At 45.3% G+C, this 19,690-nt stretch overlaps 1 protein-coding gene across 1 annotated transcript in view; it reads right to left on the bottom strand.

Annotated features, from left to right (window-relative positions):
- Positions 1–19,377, bottom strand: part of LOC115472409 (hyaluronidase-like) — a 68,680-nt gene extending 49,303 nt beyond the window's left edge. The window contains exon 1 of the mRNA XM_030206685.1: positions 19,326–19,377. Coding sequence (XP_030062545.1) covers positions 19,326–19,339 — 14 coding nt within the window. The 5' untranslated portion in view covers positions 19,340–19,377. The remainder of the gene's footprint in view (positions 1–19,325) is intronic.
- Between the last annotated feature and the right edge of the window lie 313 nt (positions 19,378–19,690).

Raw genomic sequence — 19,690 nt, 5'->3', positions numbered from 1 at the left:
ACAGGTTCCCTCCTGCCTTCCTGAGAGTTGCATGCATTCCTTCTGAAGCTTTGAAATTGCTAGGGATCTGAGCACACCATCGCATGTAGGAAGGGCCATGTGTGCTCAGAACTTCACATATAGTTGTGAGCTCTGAGAGAGATGTTCTATCATGGTGACATGGGATGATCTCACCCTACTTTCACGGGGAGAGTGGTGGATGCTTGGAATGCCCTCCCGCGGGAGGTGGTGGAGAGGAAAACGGTAACGGAATTCAAACATGCGTGGGATAAACACAAAGGAATCCTGTTCAGAAGGAATGGATCCTCAGGAGCTTAGCAGAGATTGGATGGCAGAGCCGGTAGTGGGAGGCGGGGCTAGTGGTTGGGAGGCGGGGATACTGCTGGGTAGACTTATACGGTCTGTGCCCTGAAGAGGACAGGTACAAATCAAGGTAAGGTATACACAAAAAGTGGCACATATGAGTTTATCTTCTTGGGCAGACTGGATGGACCGTGCAGGTCTTTTTCTGCCATCATCTACTATGTTACTATGTTGTGTGCCTGATTAATATAGCTGTCTAACTGTAACAGGTGCCTCTCTATAAACAGCCTTGTTTTATTGTGAACTGCTGTGATCTTATGATGGAATAGCAGTTAATCGAGCATTATAAATATTTTCCTGCTCCATCTGGGGAGCACTAAACTTCCAGGAATCTGTGATAAACTCTTGACTGAGTATTTATTGTGAGCAGGCCTTAATATGTAGGTAACAAAGAAGTGGAGCTGTGTAGCATGCGGAAAAGTCAGGACCTGATGTGAACTGTCTCATTGTTTCTTAAAATACAGAATCTTGTGCTCTATTCTCGCAACTTATTGTACTTAGCTGAAAAGGTGTTGCTTTGACTGGCAAGGTGGAAAAATAACTTCACAGTGTAATGTAATTTGCACAGTTCTCTGACTAGGTCACCACAGCAACCAGTATTCTCAGATAGTCGCTTTATCCCTGGAAAAGGATCTACACATCTCATTCTTAAATGAACACACATATTAAACCTTTGCAGATACGTAGGGCCAGATTAACTCTATATTTGGACCTATGCCCCTACCATTGATCCTTATTCATGTCTCCCCCCCCCCCCAACAGAATTTATTTAAACATTTCCCTGGTTCTCCCCCTCCCCACTGAGGCCCTCCAGTCACAGTCTCTCTCCCCAGGCTGCCCTTCTCACCAGTTTCCCTCTCCTGAAGTAGTCTGGAGTGTGGAATAGCTTAATGGTTAAGAACAGCAGGTTGAGAAACAGATCAACAAAGGTTCAGATCCTGCTTCTCCCACTGATACTTGTAACCTTGGGCAACACATTCACCCCCAAGTGCAACTTAGACTGCAAGCCCTCTGAGGAAGGGACCTATAAATGTACTTACAACTGGCCTTGTGAAATAAAATCTTTAAATTCTTGAGAGGCAGATTCTGTCTTGGTTGTTGGGTGGTGGGCTGCTGCTAGGGCCTTTTCCCTCATTTTTCGGTTTGGAGGTCTGTGGACTGTGCTCTGCTCAGTTTGGTGGGTTGTTTGGGTACAAATTTATCATGTTTTGCATATCTAGCTAACTAATTAAGGGGCCCTTACAGAGTGGGCTTGCCGCTTGCTCTTTTGGGACTGCCGCCCATCAAACGTGGCCGCCGGTGGTAGTCCTGCCCCGAGCATGCGCCGTTTCTGGGGGGAAAAAAGAAAACCCCTGGAAATGGCTTGCACGGTGGTAACCCAGCAGTAATCAGGCATCGCCGTGTGCTGCTGGGCTACCGCTGGGTTAGCGCAGGAGCCCTTATCGCCACCTCAATGGCGTACAAAACCCCAACCTTGGCTGACTTCTAATATCCGCTACCTACGTTCCTGTACCCGCTCCGCCGAACGCCTCTGGCGGAAATCTCGGGCCCTTGCTGATTTCTTACACTTTAAGTTCATGCTGACCTCCTTCCAATCTGCTCTTTTACGTGCCAAACAGGATTATTATATCCAACTGACCAACTCTCTTGGCTCTAATCCTTGACTTCTCTTCACCACATTGAACTCTCTCCTCAAGGTGCCCCCTTCCCCAACTCCCCCTTCATTATCTCCTCAGACCCTTGCTGAATTCTTTCACAACAAGGTTGAAAAGATAAACCTTGCTTTCTCTACCTCACCACCTCTCCCTCCACTAGTCCGTTCCCCTCTCTCTCCTTCCCCTCATTCCCTTTCCTCCTTTCCTGAAGTTACTATTGAGGAAACTACACTTCTCCTTTCTTCCTCAAAATGTACCACCTGTTCCTCTGATCCCATTCCCACCCACCTTCTTAATGCCATCTCTCCTGCTCTTATTCCTTTTATCTGTCACATTCTCAACCTCTCACTTTCGACTGCGACTGTCCCTGCTGCCTTTAAACATGCTGTGGTCACACCTCTCCTTAGGAAGCCTTCACTCGACCCTACTTGTCCCTCTAACTACCGACCCATCTCCCTCCTTCCTTTTCTCTCCAAATTACTTGAGCGTGCTGTTCACCACCGCTGCCTTGATTTTCTCTCCTCACATGCTATTCTTGACCCACTACAATCTGGTTTTCGCCCTCTCCACTCAACCGAAACTGCGCTTACTAAAGTCTCCAATGACTTATTACTGGCTAAATCCAGAGGTCAATATTCCATCCTCATTCTTCTTGATCTTTCTGCTGCTTTTGACACTGTCGATCACAGCATACTTCTCGATACCCTGTCCTCACTTGGATTCCAGGGCTCTGTCCTTTCCTGGTTCTCTTCCTACCTCTCCCTCCGCACCTTTAGTGTTCACTCTGGTGGATCCTCTTCTACTTCTATCCCTCTGACTGTCGGCGTACCTCAGGGTTCTGTTCTTGGTCCCCTCCTCTTTTCTATCTACACTTCTTCCCTTGGTTCATTAATCTCATCCCATGGCTTTTCCTACCATCTCTATGCTGATGACTCCCAAATCTACCTTTCTACCCCTGATATCTCACCTTGCATCCAAACCAAAGTTTCAGCGTGCTTGTCTGACATTGCTGTCTGGATGTCTCAACGCCACCTGAAATTAAATATGACCAAAAACGAGCTTCTCATTTTCCCCCCCAAACCCACCTCCCCGCTCCCCCCGTTTTCTATTTCTGTTGATGGCTCTCTCATTCTCCCTGTCTCCTCAGCTCAAAACCTTGGGGTCATCTTTGACTCTTCTCTCTCCTTCTCTGCTCATATCCAGCAGATTGCCAAGACCTGTCGTTTCTTTCTTTACAACATCCGTAAAATCCGCCCCTTTCTTTCCGAGCACTCTACCAAAACCCTCATCCACACCCTTGTCACCTCTCGTTTAGACTACTGCAATCTGCTTCTTGCTGGCCTCCCACTTAGTCACCTCTCCCCTCTCCAGTCGGTTCAAAACTCTGCTGCCCGTCTCATCTTCCGCCAGGGTCGCTTTACTCATACTACCCCTCTCCTCAAGACCCTTCACTGGCTCCCTATCCGTTTTCGCATCCTGTTCAAATTTCTTCTACTAACCTATAAATGTACTCACTCTGCTGCTCCCCAGTATCTCTCCACACTCGTCCTTCCCTACACCCCTTCCCGTGCACTCCGCTCCATGGATAAATCCTTCTTATCTGTTCCCTTCTGCACTACTGCCAACTCCAGACTTCGCGCCTTCTGTCTCGCTGCACCCTACGCCTGGAATAAACTTCCTGAGCCCCTACGTCTTGCCCCATCCTTGGCCACCTTTAAATCTAGACTGAAAGCCCACCTCTTTAACATTGCTTTTGACTCGTAACCACTTGTAACCACTCACCTCCACCTACCCTCCTCTCTTCCTTCCCGTTCACATTAATCGATTTGATTTGCTTACTTTATTTATTTTTTGTCTATTAGATTGTAAGCTCTTTGAGCAGGGACTGTCTTTCTTCTATGTTTGTGCAGCGCTGCGTATGCCTTGTAGCGCTATAGAAATGCTAAATAGTAGTAGTAGTAGTAGTAGTAGCTTCCTGCTGCATGGCCATGAGGTAAGAGTTCTCTTACTGCATGGCCATGTGTGCTGGGGGCTTTTTTACCCCTGCGGTAAAGAGGGCCCTGGTGCGCAGGAAAAACAGCCCCCATGGCCAGCACAGGGCCCTTTTTCCCGCAGTTTGCTAAAAGGGCCATTATTTGCCTTTAATACATATGGAGGCTCATTTTCAGACCACCCACTTCTTCCCTAGGACCACCCAAAATCTGTTGTCTGGCTACGCCCCTGCACTGATAGCTTCTTGAGTCACTTGCACAGGTACTCCTACCATCTCTCTCTCTCTCTCTCTTTCTCTCTCTCTCTCACACACTCACACACCCACACATATACACACTCTCACTCTCTCTCTCTCTCTCTCTCTTAACAACTGGCTATAAGGAGCGACTGACCTTCCACTGTCACAGGGACTACTAGCACCTCTCTCTCTCTCCTCTCTCTCTCACAAACACACAGACACACACACAACTCACAAACGAGCCCTGCTTTGCTGCCTCTAACAACTGGCTATAAGGAGCGACTGACCCTCCACTTTCACAGGGACTCCTAGCAGCTCTCTCGCTCTCTGTCACACACCCACACACACCATCTCTCTCTCTTAACAACTGGCTATAAGGAGCGACTGACCCTCCACTTTCACAGGGACTACTACCAGCTCTCTCTCTCTCTCACACACACACACACACACATACACACTCTCTCTCTATCTCTCACACACACACACATACATACACACTCTCTCTCTCTCACACACACACACATACACACTCTCTCTCTCTCTCTCACACACACACACACACACACACACTCTCTCTCTGAACTCACACACACACACACACACACACACACACACACAAAGAATGTAGTATATAAAACTGTAAGCCCATTTTAATGGGCTTAACGGCTTGTTTATAAATATGTTAAAAAGCAGTGGTCCCAGCACAGACCCATGGGGAACCCCACTAACTACCCTTCTCCATTGAGAATGCTGACCATTTAACCCTACTCTCTGTTTTCTATCTTTTAACCAGTTTTTAATCCACAATAGAATACTACTGGATATTTCTCCATCCAAGGATGGCTCACAATCTAAATCTGTACCTGAGGCAATGGAGGGTTAAGTGACTTGCCCAAGATCACACGGAGTAGTAGTGGGATTTGAACTGGCCACCTCTGGAGTTCAAGACCGGTGCCCTAACCACTAGGCTGCTTCTCCACTCCATACATTCCATCCATGGCAGGGGAGGGGCGGCGGAGGGGGGGGGGGGGTCGAAAGTAGAGGGGACCAGGGCTAAATATGTGGGAGTCCGTGCCCCCACCTAGCTACGCCTCGGCTCGCATTCATTTTCAAAGAAACAAAATGATAGTTTCAGAGGTTGCAGAGAGAGAGGTTTGCTTATCTGTAACTTGTATGTTTCTCAGGTGAACACTGCTTAAAGCAAAATAAAGCATTCAGATTCATATGCTTTTGAAAGAAAAAGAAAACAAATGACTGTTTTCTCCTTGTAGTGGATAGCTAGGGAGAAGGGTGCTGTGAGTGGATGGCTAGAGGGAAGGAGGGGGCTGTAGGTGGATGGCTACAGAGAAGGAGGGGGCTGTGGGTAGATGACTAGGGAGAAGGGGGCTGTGGGTGGATGGCAGGGTCTGAAAGCAAAATTGGTGTTGCTATCTCTCTAGTCCTCCCTGTCATTCTTAAAAGCTGACAATCCAGCTTAAAAAGGTGTCCTTTTTTGAAACAGAGCTGCCTTAGGGCAACTGCATCTTGGAAGGGGCAGTGCTGAGATTCTGCTGTAAGTTTTGCTGCTAGCTAGGGGAAGTAGATTGTGGGTGGCAGCAACAGACCCTATGGATCTCACACAAACTGTGTGAAAAAGGAAACAGCAGGCTATAGACCTGATCTAACACAGACAGAGAATACTTTGCTTTGCTGGACAAAAAAGCAAACAGCTTTGCTGTTCTTAAAAAGCAGACGATCCAGCTTAAAAAGGTTTCTTTTTTTGAAAGAAAAAAAAGAAAAAAACAAATGCCTATTTTTCTTTTCTGTGAGAAAAAAAGATTAAGGTTCTCATGCGCAACTAAATTCCATCGAGGCTGTAGGGAGCAGTGTTGGGGTTTTTTATGTCACTTCCCATCACATGACTCCCATCCAAGATGGTGGCTAGTAGTGGAAACAGGAAGTGAAGTGATGCATATAGTAGTGGCCTCATCTTTAAAAAGGGGCATAGCTGTGACATCAAATCCCATGACAACACCAAAAGGGATGGGTTTGGGGTGGGGCTACACAAAAGGTGTGGACTTGGGGTGGGCCTATGCAAATAAGCTGTAGCAAGGGGGCATGCTATGAAAAAGGGGTGAGGCTTGGGCAGGGTCATCATATCCAGTGATGTCATCCAAGGAGGCGGGGAGTAGGCATGGCTTGGGTGTAGTTTGGGTGGTGACATCATCAAAGGGGGAAGGGAATAGGCATGGCTTGGGCATGTCCTCACTTCTAATTGGCTGAAAATCCAGAAGTGGGCATGTCACCTATCAAAATCAATTAATTTTGATAAATGCTGGTGAGGTACACTACTGCCATTTCCCAATGGTCCGCCATGCTTACTTCCCACCTTAGTTGACTCTGTGTGATGCAACAGGATGTACATAAGTCGATGCCCATGTGCAGATGGCAGTGTTATGCGGGGCAGGGGCAGAGGGACACTGTTTCACGTGTGAGTAGGACTATGCAACAGAAAAAAAGGGAGTTTGCCACAGAACCATAATAGAAGCTGACATGGACCTTGTTTCAGTTTCTTGCCTGTGTCAGGGGTCAATATGTGTTAAACCAAAATCTTGTTCCTACCTGTGGGCAAGATCCAGAACACCAAAGAAGAAAAAGAGAATTGATGTGTTAATGATCACAAGGTGATAGGCAGTAGAATTGTGGTTGATTCCCTCTCTTGATGCCTGGGGGAAGGGACAAACCAAACTCTGCTCAGTCACCAAAGCTCTTTAGTAGGTGATATAGTATGGGATGAAAAATTGGTCAAGCTGTGACTCTGGTGGTCCTCCCTGGCCAGCTAGATATGGGGTTGGCCACTCCCGCAAAAGAACAGTACAAAGCAACTGCACATGTGAAAAGTTTAATCAATGGCTAACATCCATCTGTTCTGTGTTAAAAAATGATCAGAAATACTTTTCCCAAACATGCAGCTGTCTCCCTGAAAATTAGATTCATCTTAATACTAACCTGCTTTCATTTTTTCTAGAAATGGATGTTTACACATTTTAGAAATAGGTTCTTTTTCTGTGCCTGATCAATCCTGCTGTCTACAGAAAGCATCCATTAGGTGAGCAACAATGTTAGGAGTGGGGCAGAAACTTTTGTGGTGATTTTCTAAGAAACATACCAGATCAGAAATGTGTGTCTGTGTGTGTGTGAGAAGTGGGGGGGGGGGGGGGGGGGGGGGGTACTTTCCACTGTTCATTCCTGCAGCAATAGGGGAAGGAAATTGTTTCCAAAAGGTTCCAGGTCAGTCATCAACAGATCCACCAAGTCTCTCACATTGGACTAGAAGCTCCCATTTCAGGAAATCTGCAGGGTTGGTGTAAAGGTCTTGCAGTCAACTTTCAGGCCCTTCAGCTCCCTGCTGATAATTTGATAATTTAATTTCTTGCATTTTATTTATACCTCTCACCAACAAAGTGTGAGATGTTACAATATAAAAATGTGAATAACAGTACAGTAAAACCTCAGCTTGCTATACTCTCCCATCTCCATTCACCCATATAGACCGACTTCACCTATCTTTCATCCACAGACCAACTCTCTTTCCCATATTCTCTTCCAGAATCCCTTTATATAGACCAATCAAGATCACCCCCAACCCCACCCCACCTGCATAATTTGACATCTAATTCTGTTATCTCTCAGTAACAGTGACTAATGCCTTCCATTTGCAGATGCTTTGTGAAGTAACAAAAGCCCACAAGAAATTCACTCAACGTATATAGCAATCCTGCCATTTTAGCGCTCATTCCCAGTCTCCTAAATATCAATACATCTCCTACTAGGAAAACAGAGCACACTGGACTAACAGATCACTATCTGCACAAAAATGACACAAGCAGAATACACCGTAGACCCTATATAACATTGCTCGATATATTGTGGAATCACTTATAATGCGGTTATTGGACCCCGTTTAAAAAAAATTACATATCACACTGCAGGTGCAAGCACATACAGTAGCCCTATGATGGTCGTAAATGCTCACTCCTTAACGCAGCAGTTACATGCAAAAACGACAGTATTCTAAAAGCTTAGCCCATAACTGCCTGGCACACCCTTGCCCCACCCATGCCCCTCCCACATCCACACCCTTCTCGCAGTTACATTATAGAATAGCGCCTAAATGCAGTTATGAGCATAACTGTAAATTAAGGCCAATTAACTGCAATAAAGACTAATTATTGGTTGTCAGTTTCAATTTTCACCTAATTTAGACCATTAAATTAAGCACATAACTGGCACCATTTTATAACCTGTGTACCCAATTTTGCGCTGTGTGAAAACAGTCATGCAAGATTAGAGAATAAGGGGGATAGTGGCTATCCATTGCTGTGCTCCGTGTTGAATGACTTTCTCCTGGGAGAGGAGGAGCTTAGTAAAAGGAAACTGCTTCTCTTCAATTTCTCTTTCCGCATTCCCCCACTTTGCTATTACTCTCTAGTCTCTTTCACTTCAATGTCGTTGACTGTTTGTTGTAGAATTGATGTATGATTTCTGTAGATTACTGTAAGCCACATTGAGCCTGCCCGTGGTGGGAAAATGTGGGATATAAATGCTATAAATAAAATAAAATAATAATAATCATTTCTATAGTACTACTAGAGGTATGCAGCACTGTACATATAATATGGAGGTATCTTCTCTGTCCCTAGAGGGCTCATAATCCAAGTTCTGTACCTGGGGAAATAGAGGGTTAAATGACTTGCCTAAGGTCACAAGGAGCTATGGTGGGAATTGAACTCAGGTAGCCAGGAGTAAAGCCTGCTAACCTAACCATTAGGCTACTCCTCCACTCCATGTAATGAGTGTTGCTTGAAGTGCTCTGTACTACTGGCCAGTAGGGTTAGGGGGCAGATCAATTCAAGGGCAGTTCTTTAAGAGAGTGCCAGGTAGGCACCAATTCAATTAAGGAACGTGGAGGGGCATAATCGAATGCGAATGCCCATCTCCATGGGCGTCTATGTCCGAGAATGGGTACGTGAAGGGGCGGGACAGACCGTATTTTTGAAAAAAAATGGGCGGCCGTCTTTTTTTTTCGATAATACGGTTTGTGCCGGGCAAATGCATCGGATGTGTGCAGATTTGAGCTGGGCGGTTTCGTTTTTCAGCGATAAAGGAAACCGAAGGTGCCCAGCTCAAAAACGAACAAATCCAAGGCATTGGCTCATGGGAGGGGCCAGGATTCGTAGTGCACTGGTCCCCCTCACATGCCAGGACACCAACCGGGCACCCTAGGGGGCACTTGTAACAATTAAGAAAAAAGTTTCATACCTCCCAAGTCCATAGCTCCCATCCCTTGGGTGCTGAGCCCCTCAAATCCCCCGCAAAACCCACTGCCCACAACTCTACACCATTACTATAGCCCTAAGGGATGAAGGGGGGCACCTAGATGTGGGTTCAGTGGGTTTTGGGGGTGGTTTGGAGGGCTCCCATTTACCACCACAAGTGTAACAGGTAGGGGGGTGGGCCTGGGTCCACCTGCACCCACTAACAACTGCTCCAGGGACCTGCATACTGCTGTGATGGAGCTGGGTATGGCATTTGAGGCTGGCATACAGGCTGGGAAAAAACGTTTTTAAAGTTCTTTATTTTTTTTGTTGGGAGGGGGTTAGTGACCACTGGGGGAGTCAGGGGTGGTCATCCCTGATTCCCTCTGGTGGTCATCTGGTCATTTAGGGCACTTTTTTGGGACTTGTTTGTGAAAAAAAGGGTCCAAAAAATAACCCAAATTCGCGCAAAAAACGCCTTTCTTTTTTCGATTATCGACCAAAGGCACCCATCTCTCCTCGGCCGATAACCACGCCCTAGTCCCGCCTTCACCATGCCTCCGACACGCCCCCATCAACTTTGCCTGTTTCCGCGACAGATTGCAGTTGAAGACGCCCAAAATCGGCTTTCGATTATACCGATTTGGGCGCCTTTGCGAGATGGGCGCCCATCTCCCGATTTGGGTCAAAATATGGGCGGCCAACACTTTCGAAAATAAGGCTGATAGGCACCTACTTTCCATTTGTAGGATACTAGCCTAACAAGGTATATTTGTGCTTAACATTTAAGCATGAAGTAAAATCTAAAGTCCCTCTTGCACTGGATTCTAAATATATCCATACAGGTCTTTTTCTGCCGTCACTTACTATGTTACTATGTTAAATCAACAACAACAGACCAGTGTCTATAACTAATGCAGAAAAATATTTACATATGTGAGAGAACCCCTCAGAATAATTGTTCATCCAAACAACATTCTCATAAGGAGGACTTTTCAAGGATATTTCATAGGGCTTCAAGTGCACCAACCAAAATATAATGTAATGAAAATTTGAAATCAATAGTGCTACCTTTTTGTGAACTGCTGCAAGGGTCACAATATAACAAAAATATAATTGAAATCTTCCAATGGAAATCAACACTTTTCTTTCTATGTATCCTCAACCGCATTCTTAGATGCTTTAGCTTGGCTTTGCTCTATATGACAGATGATGCAACTTCACAGCTGACTTTGGTCTCCTGAATGCTTCTGAAAAACACCCACCACACCACTGCCCAAACCCTCCCCGGTCACCGCCGCCGCCAGGTACCTTGTTTGCTGGTGGGGGTCCCCAACTCCTGCCAGCCGAACAGTCTTCTTCAGCGCCAGTCGACTCTGGCGCCTTTGCTGTGTGGTGATCTGTTTTGAACTCCTGATGTCCTGTACCATGCACGTCCTGTATGTAGCCCCGTGCAGGACGTGCATGCAGGACAGAAACAGATCACACAGCGAAGGCGCCGGAGTCGACTGGCGCTGAAGAAGACTCTTCGGCTGGTGGGGGTTGGGGACCCCGCCAGCAAAGGTACCTGGCAGCAGGGGTCAAATGTAGAGGGGGCCAGAGCTTAACCTATGGGTCCATGCCCCCGTGGCCCCATGTAGCTACGCCCCTGGTTCTACCACCTTCCCATCTGCGGAAAAGGTTTGTTTGCGGATTAATACCTTTCAAATATTTGAACGTCTGTATCATGTCACCCCTGTTTCTCCTTTCCTCCAAGGTATACATATTCAGTTCGGCAAGTCTCTCCTCATACGGTTTGCAATGCAAATCCCATGCCATTCTTGTAGCTTTTCTTTGCACCACTTCCAGTCTTTTTACACAGTAGGTACACTGTGGTTGCTTCTCTTCCAGTGGACTCCCTGTGATGTAGCCCTCTAGTGGTTCACTGACTGGGAACAACTGATTTATGCTAAACACGCCCAAGGCAAATCACCATTAACTTTTTCAAGCAAAGAAAATGTGGTTTTTAAGTGTACTTTTCACATAAAATATTTATATACAAGAGCATGATAAAAAAGTGAGTCTGTGCCAGGGGTAGAAACTCCCTGCATATTTCTATAAAAAAAAACTGCAGAGCAAGTTAAGGTTTCATTATAATCATTGTACATTGTGATGAAAGGATCAGCCAGTGAGCTACAGTCATGAATTTATATAATAGCTCTTACCTTGGTAAGATGCAAGTTCATACAATGGCAGCAGGACAATTAACTGTCAGTGGCAGAAAGTACCGAGCTCTCCCACAGTCTTGGCAGATTCACTTCTTGTCAACCTCCCCACAGTTATGTAAGTTATGTGGAGGGGCATTTTCGATATGACCTCTAAGTCCGACTTTGGACGTTTTGCAAAAAAACATCCAAAATCCAAATAGGAAAGAAGGTCAGTTTCAAAAAAAGAAAAAATGTTTATCTTTTTTTTCAAAAATGCCATTTCAAGCAAGGTTTTGTGCTCTGTACATTTTTCTTTTTGGTCCATTTTCGAAAAAAAAAAAAAAAAAAAAACTAAGTGAAAAATACACAAAATCAAGCCATTGGGATGTAGGAGGAGACAGAATTCTTAGTATTTTCTCCCAGATATCCCAGAAGAAAACGTCATAGAAAAACGTCTAATAATTGGTTTAAAAAATACCAATTTGGCCATTTTTGTGAGAAAAACATCCAAATACAGGTTTATGTCACTTTTTGGGCGTTTTTCTCATTTGAAAATGAGCCCCATAGTAACATAGTCGATGATAGCATATAAAGACCTGTATGTTCCATCCGGGCTGCCTAACAAGATAAACTCATAGCATAAGGTACGATGTGATACTAAATATGTTTACTTGATCTTGATTTGTCCTTGCAACGTGGCCACGCCAGAGAAGAGGACTTCGGCTGGCGGGGGTTGGGGACCCCATGCGTGGAACAAACTCCCTGAGCACATACGCCAGGCCCCCTCCCTGCCCATCTTCAAATCATTGCTCCCTGCCCACCTCTTCAATGTCACCTTCGGCACCTAACCACCACACCTCTACTCAAGAAATCTAGACTGCACCAACTTGACATTTTGTCCTTTAGATTGTAAGCTCCTTTGAGCAGGGACCGTCCTTCTTTGTTGATTTGTACAGTGCTGCGTAACCCTAGTAGCGCTCTAGAAATGTTAAGTAGTAGTAGTAGTAATGTAACTCACCTTGAGCTACTACTGAAAAAGGTGTGAGCAAAATCTAAATAAATAAATAAATAAATATTGAAGATTCTACATGGAATGTTGCTGTTATTGGAGATAACATGGTGTGTTGGGAGGAGTGGCCTAGTGGTTAGAGCACCAGTCTTGCAATCCAGAGGTGGCTGGTTCAAATCCCACTGCTGCTCCTTGTGATCTTGGGCAAGTCACTTAACCCTCCATTGCCTCAGGTACAAACTTAGATTGTGAGCCCTCCCGGGACAGAGAAATACCCAGTGTACCTGAATGTAACTCACTTTGAGCTACTACTAAAAAAAGGTGTGAGCAAAATCTAAATAAATACAAGGAGGGGGGGGGGGGGGTAACATTTCTCTAGATACATGGATTGTAAGCTACCTAGCAGTGTTCATGTGCAATGAATAGGTATATCAAGTTTTTGTAACTAAAAATAAAAGACATATATAAATGTGTGTATAGGTACCAGCAAACATTTTACAAGTGTCAATTCCTAAAAAATCAATGGAAGCAGCTCAGCACCATACCTATTTCAGAACATAGACGTTTAAGTGCCAATGCATAGATGTGTAAAGTGTGCTCAGGGCCGTGCCTAGGGTCTCCGGCGCCCCCCTGCAGTTGGCCTCTCCGGCGCCCCCCCCCCCCCGAAAACGAGCACTACACTACCCGCGCTCTTCTCCCCAGATCCTTTTTTTTTGTTTGTTTAAATTTACCTCTCCGGCACGTGGCAGCGTAGGCAGCGTTAGTGAGAAGGAGGCGGCGCTCCCCCGCCCCGACGTGTCTTCCCTTCGCTGTGTCCCGCCTTCTTCTGACATCAGAAATGACGTCAGAAGAAGGCGGAACCGAGCGAAGGGAAGACACATCGGGGCGGCCGGGGGAGCGCCGCCTCCTTCTCACTAACGCTGCCTACGCTGCCGCGCGCCGGAGAGGTAAATTTAAACAAACAAAAAAAAGGATCTGGGGAGAAGAGGGCGAGGTAAGCATGGTGCGGCGGGGCGCCCCCCCAGAGAATGGCGCCCTCCTGCCATGCTTACCTCGCTTACCGCGTCGGCACGGCCCTGAGTGTGCTGCTTTGAAAATCAACATGCCCAATGTTCAAAATGATTTAAATGAGCAGAAGAGGCTCCTGGTCATTCACATTGCCTGACCAGGGCTAACTAGGCATTTTCAGTGGCACTTAACCAGCTATTTTGGGGGCATTCTGGAGGATGGATTCAGCACTTAGATGGTTAAGTGCCATTTTTCAGTACTAGCTAACATAACCGCATAAATAGGACCACATAAAACACCGTCCTATATTTATGTGGCTCTTCATAGCCAGTTAAGTGCCGAATATTGCACTTAACTGGCTATGTTTTCGCCAGTTCTGTATACCTGGAAATTCAAAGCGAGAGCTGGACAAGTCCCAGTATTGAATTTCAAAATATAATGCCAACTGAATATTGGGTGGAACATGTCTAAATGCTGCCAATGAAGTATAGAGCCTGCAATCATTTGAACAATTGATTTTGGGGGTTTTTTTTTGGGGGGGGGGACTGGGGGATTAAGGGGGAGTGACCTTCCTTAATTCCTCCTGTAGAGTATCACCCAAAACAAGCACCTTTACCAAACCTCTATGTAGCAGGACGCAGCTGTAAATCCAAATATTGATCAGGGTGACCACAGATGTGCATTCACCTTCTAAAATAGGAAATGCATGTGTATTTTTTGGGTCCCACTCTACCCCTGTCCAAACCATTCCACCTTGGCATATTCTAGTCATACGCACAGGGACTAACACCAGCTGCACATACTGTAGCAGGACTTGCTTACCACATATTCCTGCTGAGATCATTTTCCTGCATCTTTTCTGCCAATATATGTTTAAATCCAAAGTATTGCTAACAGTATTTAACCTGCTAATTTCAACATTAAGATGCCTTCCCCTCCCATTTGAGATGCACAGCACCCTCACTCATAGCATATGATAATATAATGATATACAATATAAGAACATAAGTGTCGCCATACTGGGACAGACTGAAGGTCCATCAAGCCCAGCATCCTGTTTCCAACAGTGGCCAATCCAGGTCACAAATACCTGGCAAGATCCAGGGCCGCTGAGAGGGGGGACAGGGGGGACAAAATTCCCCGGGCCTGGGCCTCCAAGGGGGGCCCAGCGCCGCCGCCGCAGTCTGGCCCACCCGCCCTCCGTCGCTACCTGGCATTGAACTTAAGCGCCTCACCTTCGAAAGCGCAGCAAGCAGTGGGCAAGCATTGGCAGACCACTCCTTCCTTCCGTGTCCCGCCCTCGCCTAACGTAACTTCCGCAAGGGCGGGACACGGAAGGAAGGAGTGGTCTGTTGCTGCTTGCTCGCTTTCGAAGGTGAGGCGCTTAGGGTCAGTGCAGAGGGCCCGGGGGTGGAGAGAGGGCCTGGTGGCGGGTGGAGGGGGCCCCAGGGGCGGCCTTGTCCCAGGCCTGGCCCAGTCTCTCGGTGGCCCTGGCAAGATCCCAAAACAGTACAATACATTTTATGCTGCTTATCCTAGAAATACAAAACACTCGGTAGTAGAATTTGTAGCAAGAGTTTTTCAAACTTACAACACAATTCTTGTTAAGGGAAAGTCTCACACAGTCACCGGGGCATTATTTCCTCACACCAATGCAGGTGGACCCCTGAATCGTGACAATTATAATCATCGACTAGCCCCCAACCTACCTATATTTATTCTCTTTTTTTCTTTTCCCTTCTTTTTGTGATTAATATATTCTGGAGAAATTTTTTTTTAATTTGTGTGTTTGTACCCGTATCTCGGATCACTTATTCGACTGTGTAAAAAATCACAGCTATGTTTAACCTTTTAACACCCCAGAGGTATTTAGTCCAACACTTATCTGAGTGTCCCGGTACTGGTACTGCCCTGACAGGTGCCTGTTTCGCTCTGCAAGGCGTTCTCAAGGGATACGCACACTCTGGACCTAAGAAATTAGCAGTGGACTTTCCCCAAGCCCATCTTAATAATGGCTTATGGACTTTTCTTTTTAGGAAATTATCCAAACCTTTTTTAAACCCCATACTAGCATATTTGATCTTCATCTGTCTTTTGCCATTTGCGAGACACAGGGACGTAGCCAGACAACAGATTTTGGGTGGGCCTAAGCAAGAAGTGGGTGGGCACCAATTGTTCTCCCCCCCCCCCCCCCCCCCTCAACCATCACCAAAAAATATCTCAGCTGGTGGTAAAACACTTCTTTACACCTTGGCAGTCTGCAGCAGGCATGCGCTGAAAAATGCGCATGCTCAGGTGCCAGTATTGTGGAGAGTAGCGTTTTCGTTACCATCAAGGGAAAGTCTTCAGCTGGCCGAGCTTGGGATCCTCACCAGCTACCGCTAAATGTGTGCTACTGTTGGGTCGTTGTTTTAATTGATTTGCAATAAAGAACTTGTTTCAGAAGACACCACTTGAGAGAGGACTTTTTTGTATCCACTGTTTTCCTTGCTTCTACTGTTGGGTGGGCCTGAGCCCTAAATGGGTGGGCCCTGGACCACCCAGGCCCCCCTGTGGCTATGCCACTGGCAAGACACAGATCACAGAAGTCTGTCTGGCTCTGGCCTTAGTTCCCAACTACTCTTGCCCAACATAGCACCTCAACAGACATGTTTTGCTTCCATCCTCTTTTTATTTAGGCATCAGGAAATGCTGGACCTACAACCCACATACTTGAACACTTTAGTGGTACAGTACAGTTTTGATTACGCAACCTTTGCTAAATCTGACCATCCGGCAGATCCGACAGACGCCCCACCCCCCACCCCTGTGACATGATTGCATTTATTTCTATTAAAAATATTTGTTTTATTTTTATTTATTTATAGCATTTATATCCCACAATTTCCCACCCACGGGCAGGCTCAATGTGGTTTACAACAGTCTGTAAAAACATACATCAAGTCAGCAAACAATCAATTTCTTAGAAGTGTAAGAGAGAAAGGGTAAAAGCAAAGAAGGGAAAAAGAGAAAGAGTTGTGGTGATCAATATGACGCCGTGACAGAGACAGGTCAGAAGTAAGAGATGCTAGGCGGGACTTGAGCGTAAGCTTTGCTAAATAAAAAGGTCTTGAGGCGTATTTTGAAGGTCGGGTGATCAGGAGTAAGTTTCACCAATTTAGGTAGACCATTCCACAAATAAGCGCTAATATAGGAGAAGGTGGATGCGTAGGTGGTCTTATACTTGAGGCCACAATATACTGGGTAATGGAGATTTAGGTACGAACGAGCTGATCTGTGAGAGTTCCTAGGGGGCAAGTTGATTAGGGTGTCCATATATGCTGGGGCTTCACCGTAGATGATTTTATGCACCAGAGTGCACATTTTAAAAGTGATTCGGTCCTTGACAGGAAGCCAGTGCAGTTTCTCACGCAGTGGTTTTGAACTTTCGAATCTCGATGTACCACAAATTAGCCTAGCAGCTCTATTCTGGGGAGTTTGTAGTTTTTTTAGAAGCATATCTTTGCACCCTGTATATATTCAATTGCAGTAATCAAGGCGACTTATGACTAGTGATTGAACTAAATTGCGAAAATCTTCTCTAGGAAAAAAAGGTTTTATACGTTTAAGTTTCCAGAGAGAGAAGAACATGTGTCTGATAGTAGAGTTCGTATGTTGCTCCAGTGTTAAGTTTCTATCAACAATCACTCCTAGTATTTTTAGGGTCTCAGATATTGGTAAGGCAAGCTCAGGAGTGATTAATGTTGGGGGTGCGTATTTGTTATAGGGTGAGGAAAGTATTAGGCAATGAGTTTTCTCAGTATTGAGCTTGAACTGAAATGAGTTGGCCCAATCCAACATGGTGTGCAAGTCTTATTTTGTTGGTGATCTCTCTTAGGTCTTTTTTAAAAGGAATAGAGATTGTGATGTCATCTGCATAAATAAACGGGTTGAGACCAAGGGGTTTTAGAACAGTTTTTGAAAAGTGGGAACTCTATGCCTTTGTTTGTGCACTGTTTGAGGGGTTTATGCAGTGTTTTCCGTATTATCTGACTTTTAATTTATCCGACAATGGTCCCATTTACGTTAGATAATCGAGACTGTACTGTACTAACTTTAAGGAGGAGGAAAGAATAGCAGTAGGGAGTCACAGCATAGCTGGATCTATAAGTAAAGGGGGAGGGGAGTTTGGAGTTAACAGAGTGGGCTGGACACAAGGCTGAAGATTTTTCCAGGGCATCCGATACCCTTTCACCAGCTCTGACCATAGGAGCCAACTTTTCAAAATTATTGGGGGTGCTAAGCCCAATGAAAATAACCCCTCCTTTGGACACATACAAGGAATTTTCTCAATTTTGGGGGTGCTCAAGCACCCACAGCACCCACAGAGTCGGCTCCAATGGCTCTGACCTCATGTAATGTGGCACCTGTAGGTGCTAAGTTCAAAGGGAAAACATTGCAGACCAGGGTAAATAAAGTGCCATCCAGCCCACCTGTTTATTCCAAAAAAGCAACATTGCAAGGCAGGTTCACAAACCAGGAACTGCTAAAACAAATTCACCATCTCTGGAACCTGGGTTACTGCACAAGGAACAGACGTGTCCCCAGGAAAAGCTAAATTGGTCAGTTTTAGGTTCTGATTTATTAAGACATTTTCCTGTTTTGTCTACAGAATTGAGCTGAATAAATCTGACCTGTAGTAAGCTTTCCCTGGAATGGGTATCACGAGAATCTCTCACAAATGCAATGAAAAATAATACCTTCATATGACCAGTGTTTATTCCTAAAAAGACTGCTGTTTAACACTTCCCACAAAAATCACTCAACACAGAATCAAAGAGGAAGCCTTATCTTGAAGCCACTCCACACCAGTCCACCTTTTGCTGCAATGATCATCATTACTATCAGTTAAACATCCAGTGGCTAACATTATTTTTGGTTGTATGAAAAAAATCGTGAGTTACTACTTATACATACACTGACAGTCCAGCATCCAATTTAAAAAATAGTAGGGGACTAGTGATCTTTCTTAGTATCTCAACAGTTAAATACGGGGTTTTTTCCCCATCATGTGCCTTCCTTCATTCTTTAATAATTCATAATAAGGTTTCAGACCTTATCCTTAACATAATTGCATTAAGATATTGTACTACAGATGCTCCACCCGGTGTTTATATTAGGAAGAATGATTAACTCGGAAATAAGCAAATATTGCAGGTAACAGAAGGAAGTGAAATGTAGAAGTTGTATTTCACTGAACTCTAATTTTATTTATTATATGTGACCAGCAAGAAAAGAATCGTTCAGCAATCCTAAAAGAAAACAATCTTAAGAAGAAAACTTTTATTCTGAAACATATTGTTCCTGAAAGGAGACCAAAGGCAGGAAAGCCAAGAAAGGGGCAAATGGATATTTTAGAGTTTAGCAAGAGTTCCTTTAGAAGTTCTCATACCCCTCACAGTTAAGAAGCTTCACAAACCGGTTTGACCTGGAGAAATAAGAACAGAGGGGAAGCTGCATGGCTACATTTCTCAGGAGGAAAACAAAAGAACCACAGAATGTGAGATTGTAAAACTCTTTTCGTAGCAGTGCCTGTACCTTTGATGCTTCATCTCCTGAATTCCCCGGGATTCCTGTTAGAAAATCAGAGCAGAGCAGGAGACCAGGATTTCCCTAACCTGCTCCTTGACCACACCCCTTTCAACTTGCCTCTCTAGTCCATATAAGAGTATGCATTGGCCACACCCCTTGGTTTTAGGGCCACGCCCCCTCTCTCCAGCCTCTCTTGTGGTTGGTTGGTTGGCTGCATAGTGCACCTCTTGTTTTCCCTAATGGTTTCAGAAGGATCAAAGCCTGTTCCCCCCAGTGCCCGGGTCTTCTCCCTGCAGCCGGGAAATGAGTGTTTAGAGAAAGGAAAGAGGGAAGTTTCTGTGACTTCCATCCCCTGATTTTAATCGGGATGA

The sequence above is a fragment of the Microcaecilia unicolor genome, chromosome 6 (assembly GCF_901765095.1).
Source record: "Microcaecilia unicolor chromosome 6, aMicUni1.1, whole genome shotgun sequence".
In the NCBI taxonomy this organism is placed as follows: domain Eukaryota; kingdom Metazoa; phylum Chordata; class Amphibia; order Gymnophiona; family Siphonopidae; genus Microcaecilia; species Microcaecilia unicolor.
Note: the sequence above shows the minus strand (reverse complement) of the source record. Positions and strands in the feature narration are given on the sequence as shown.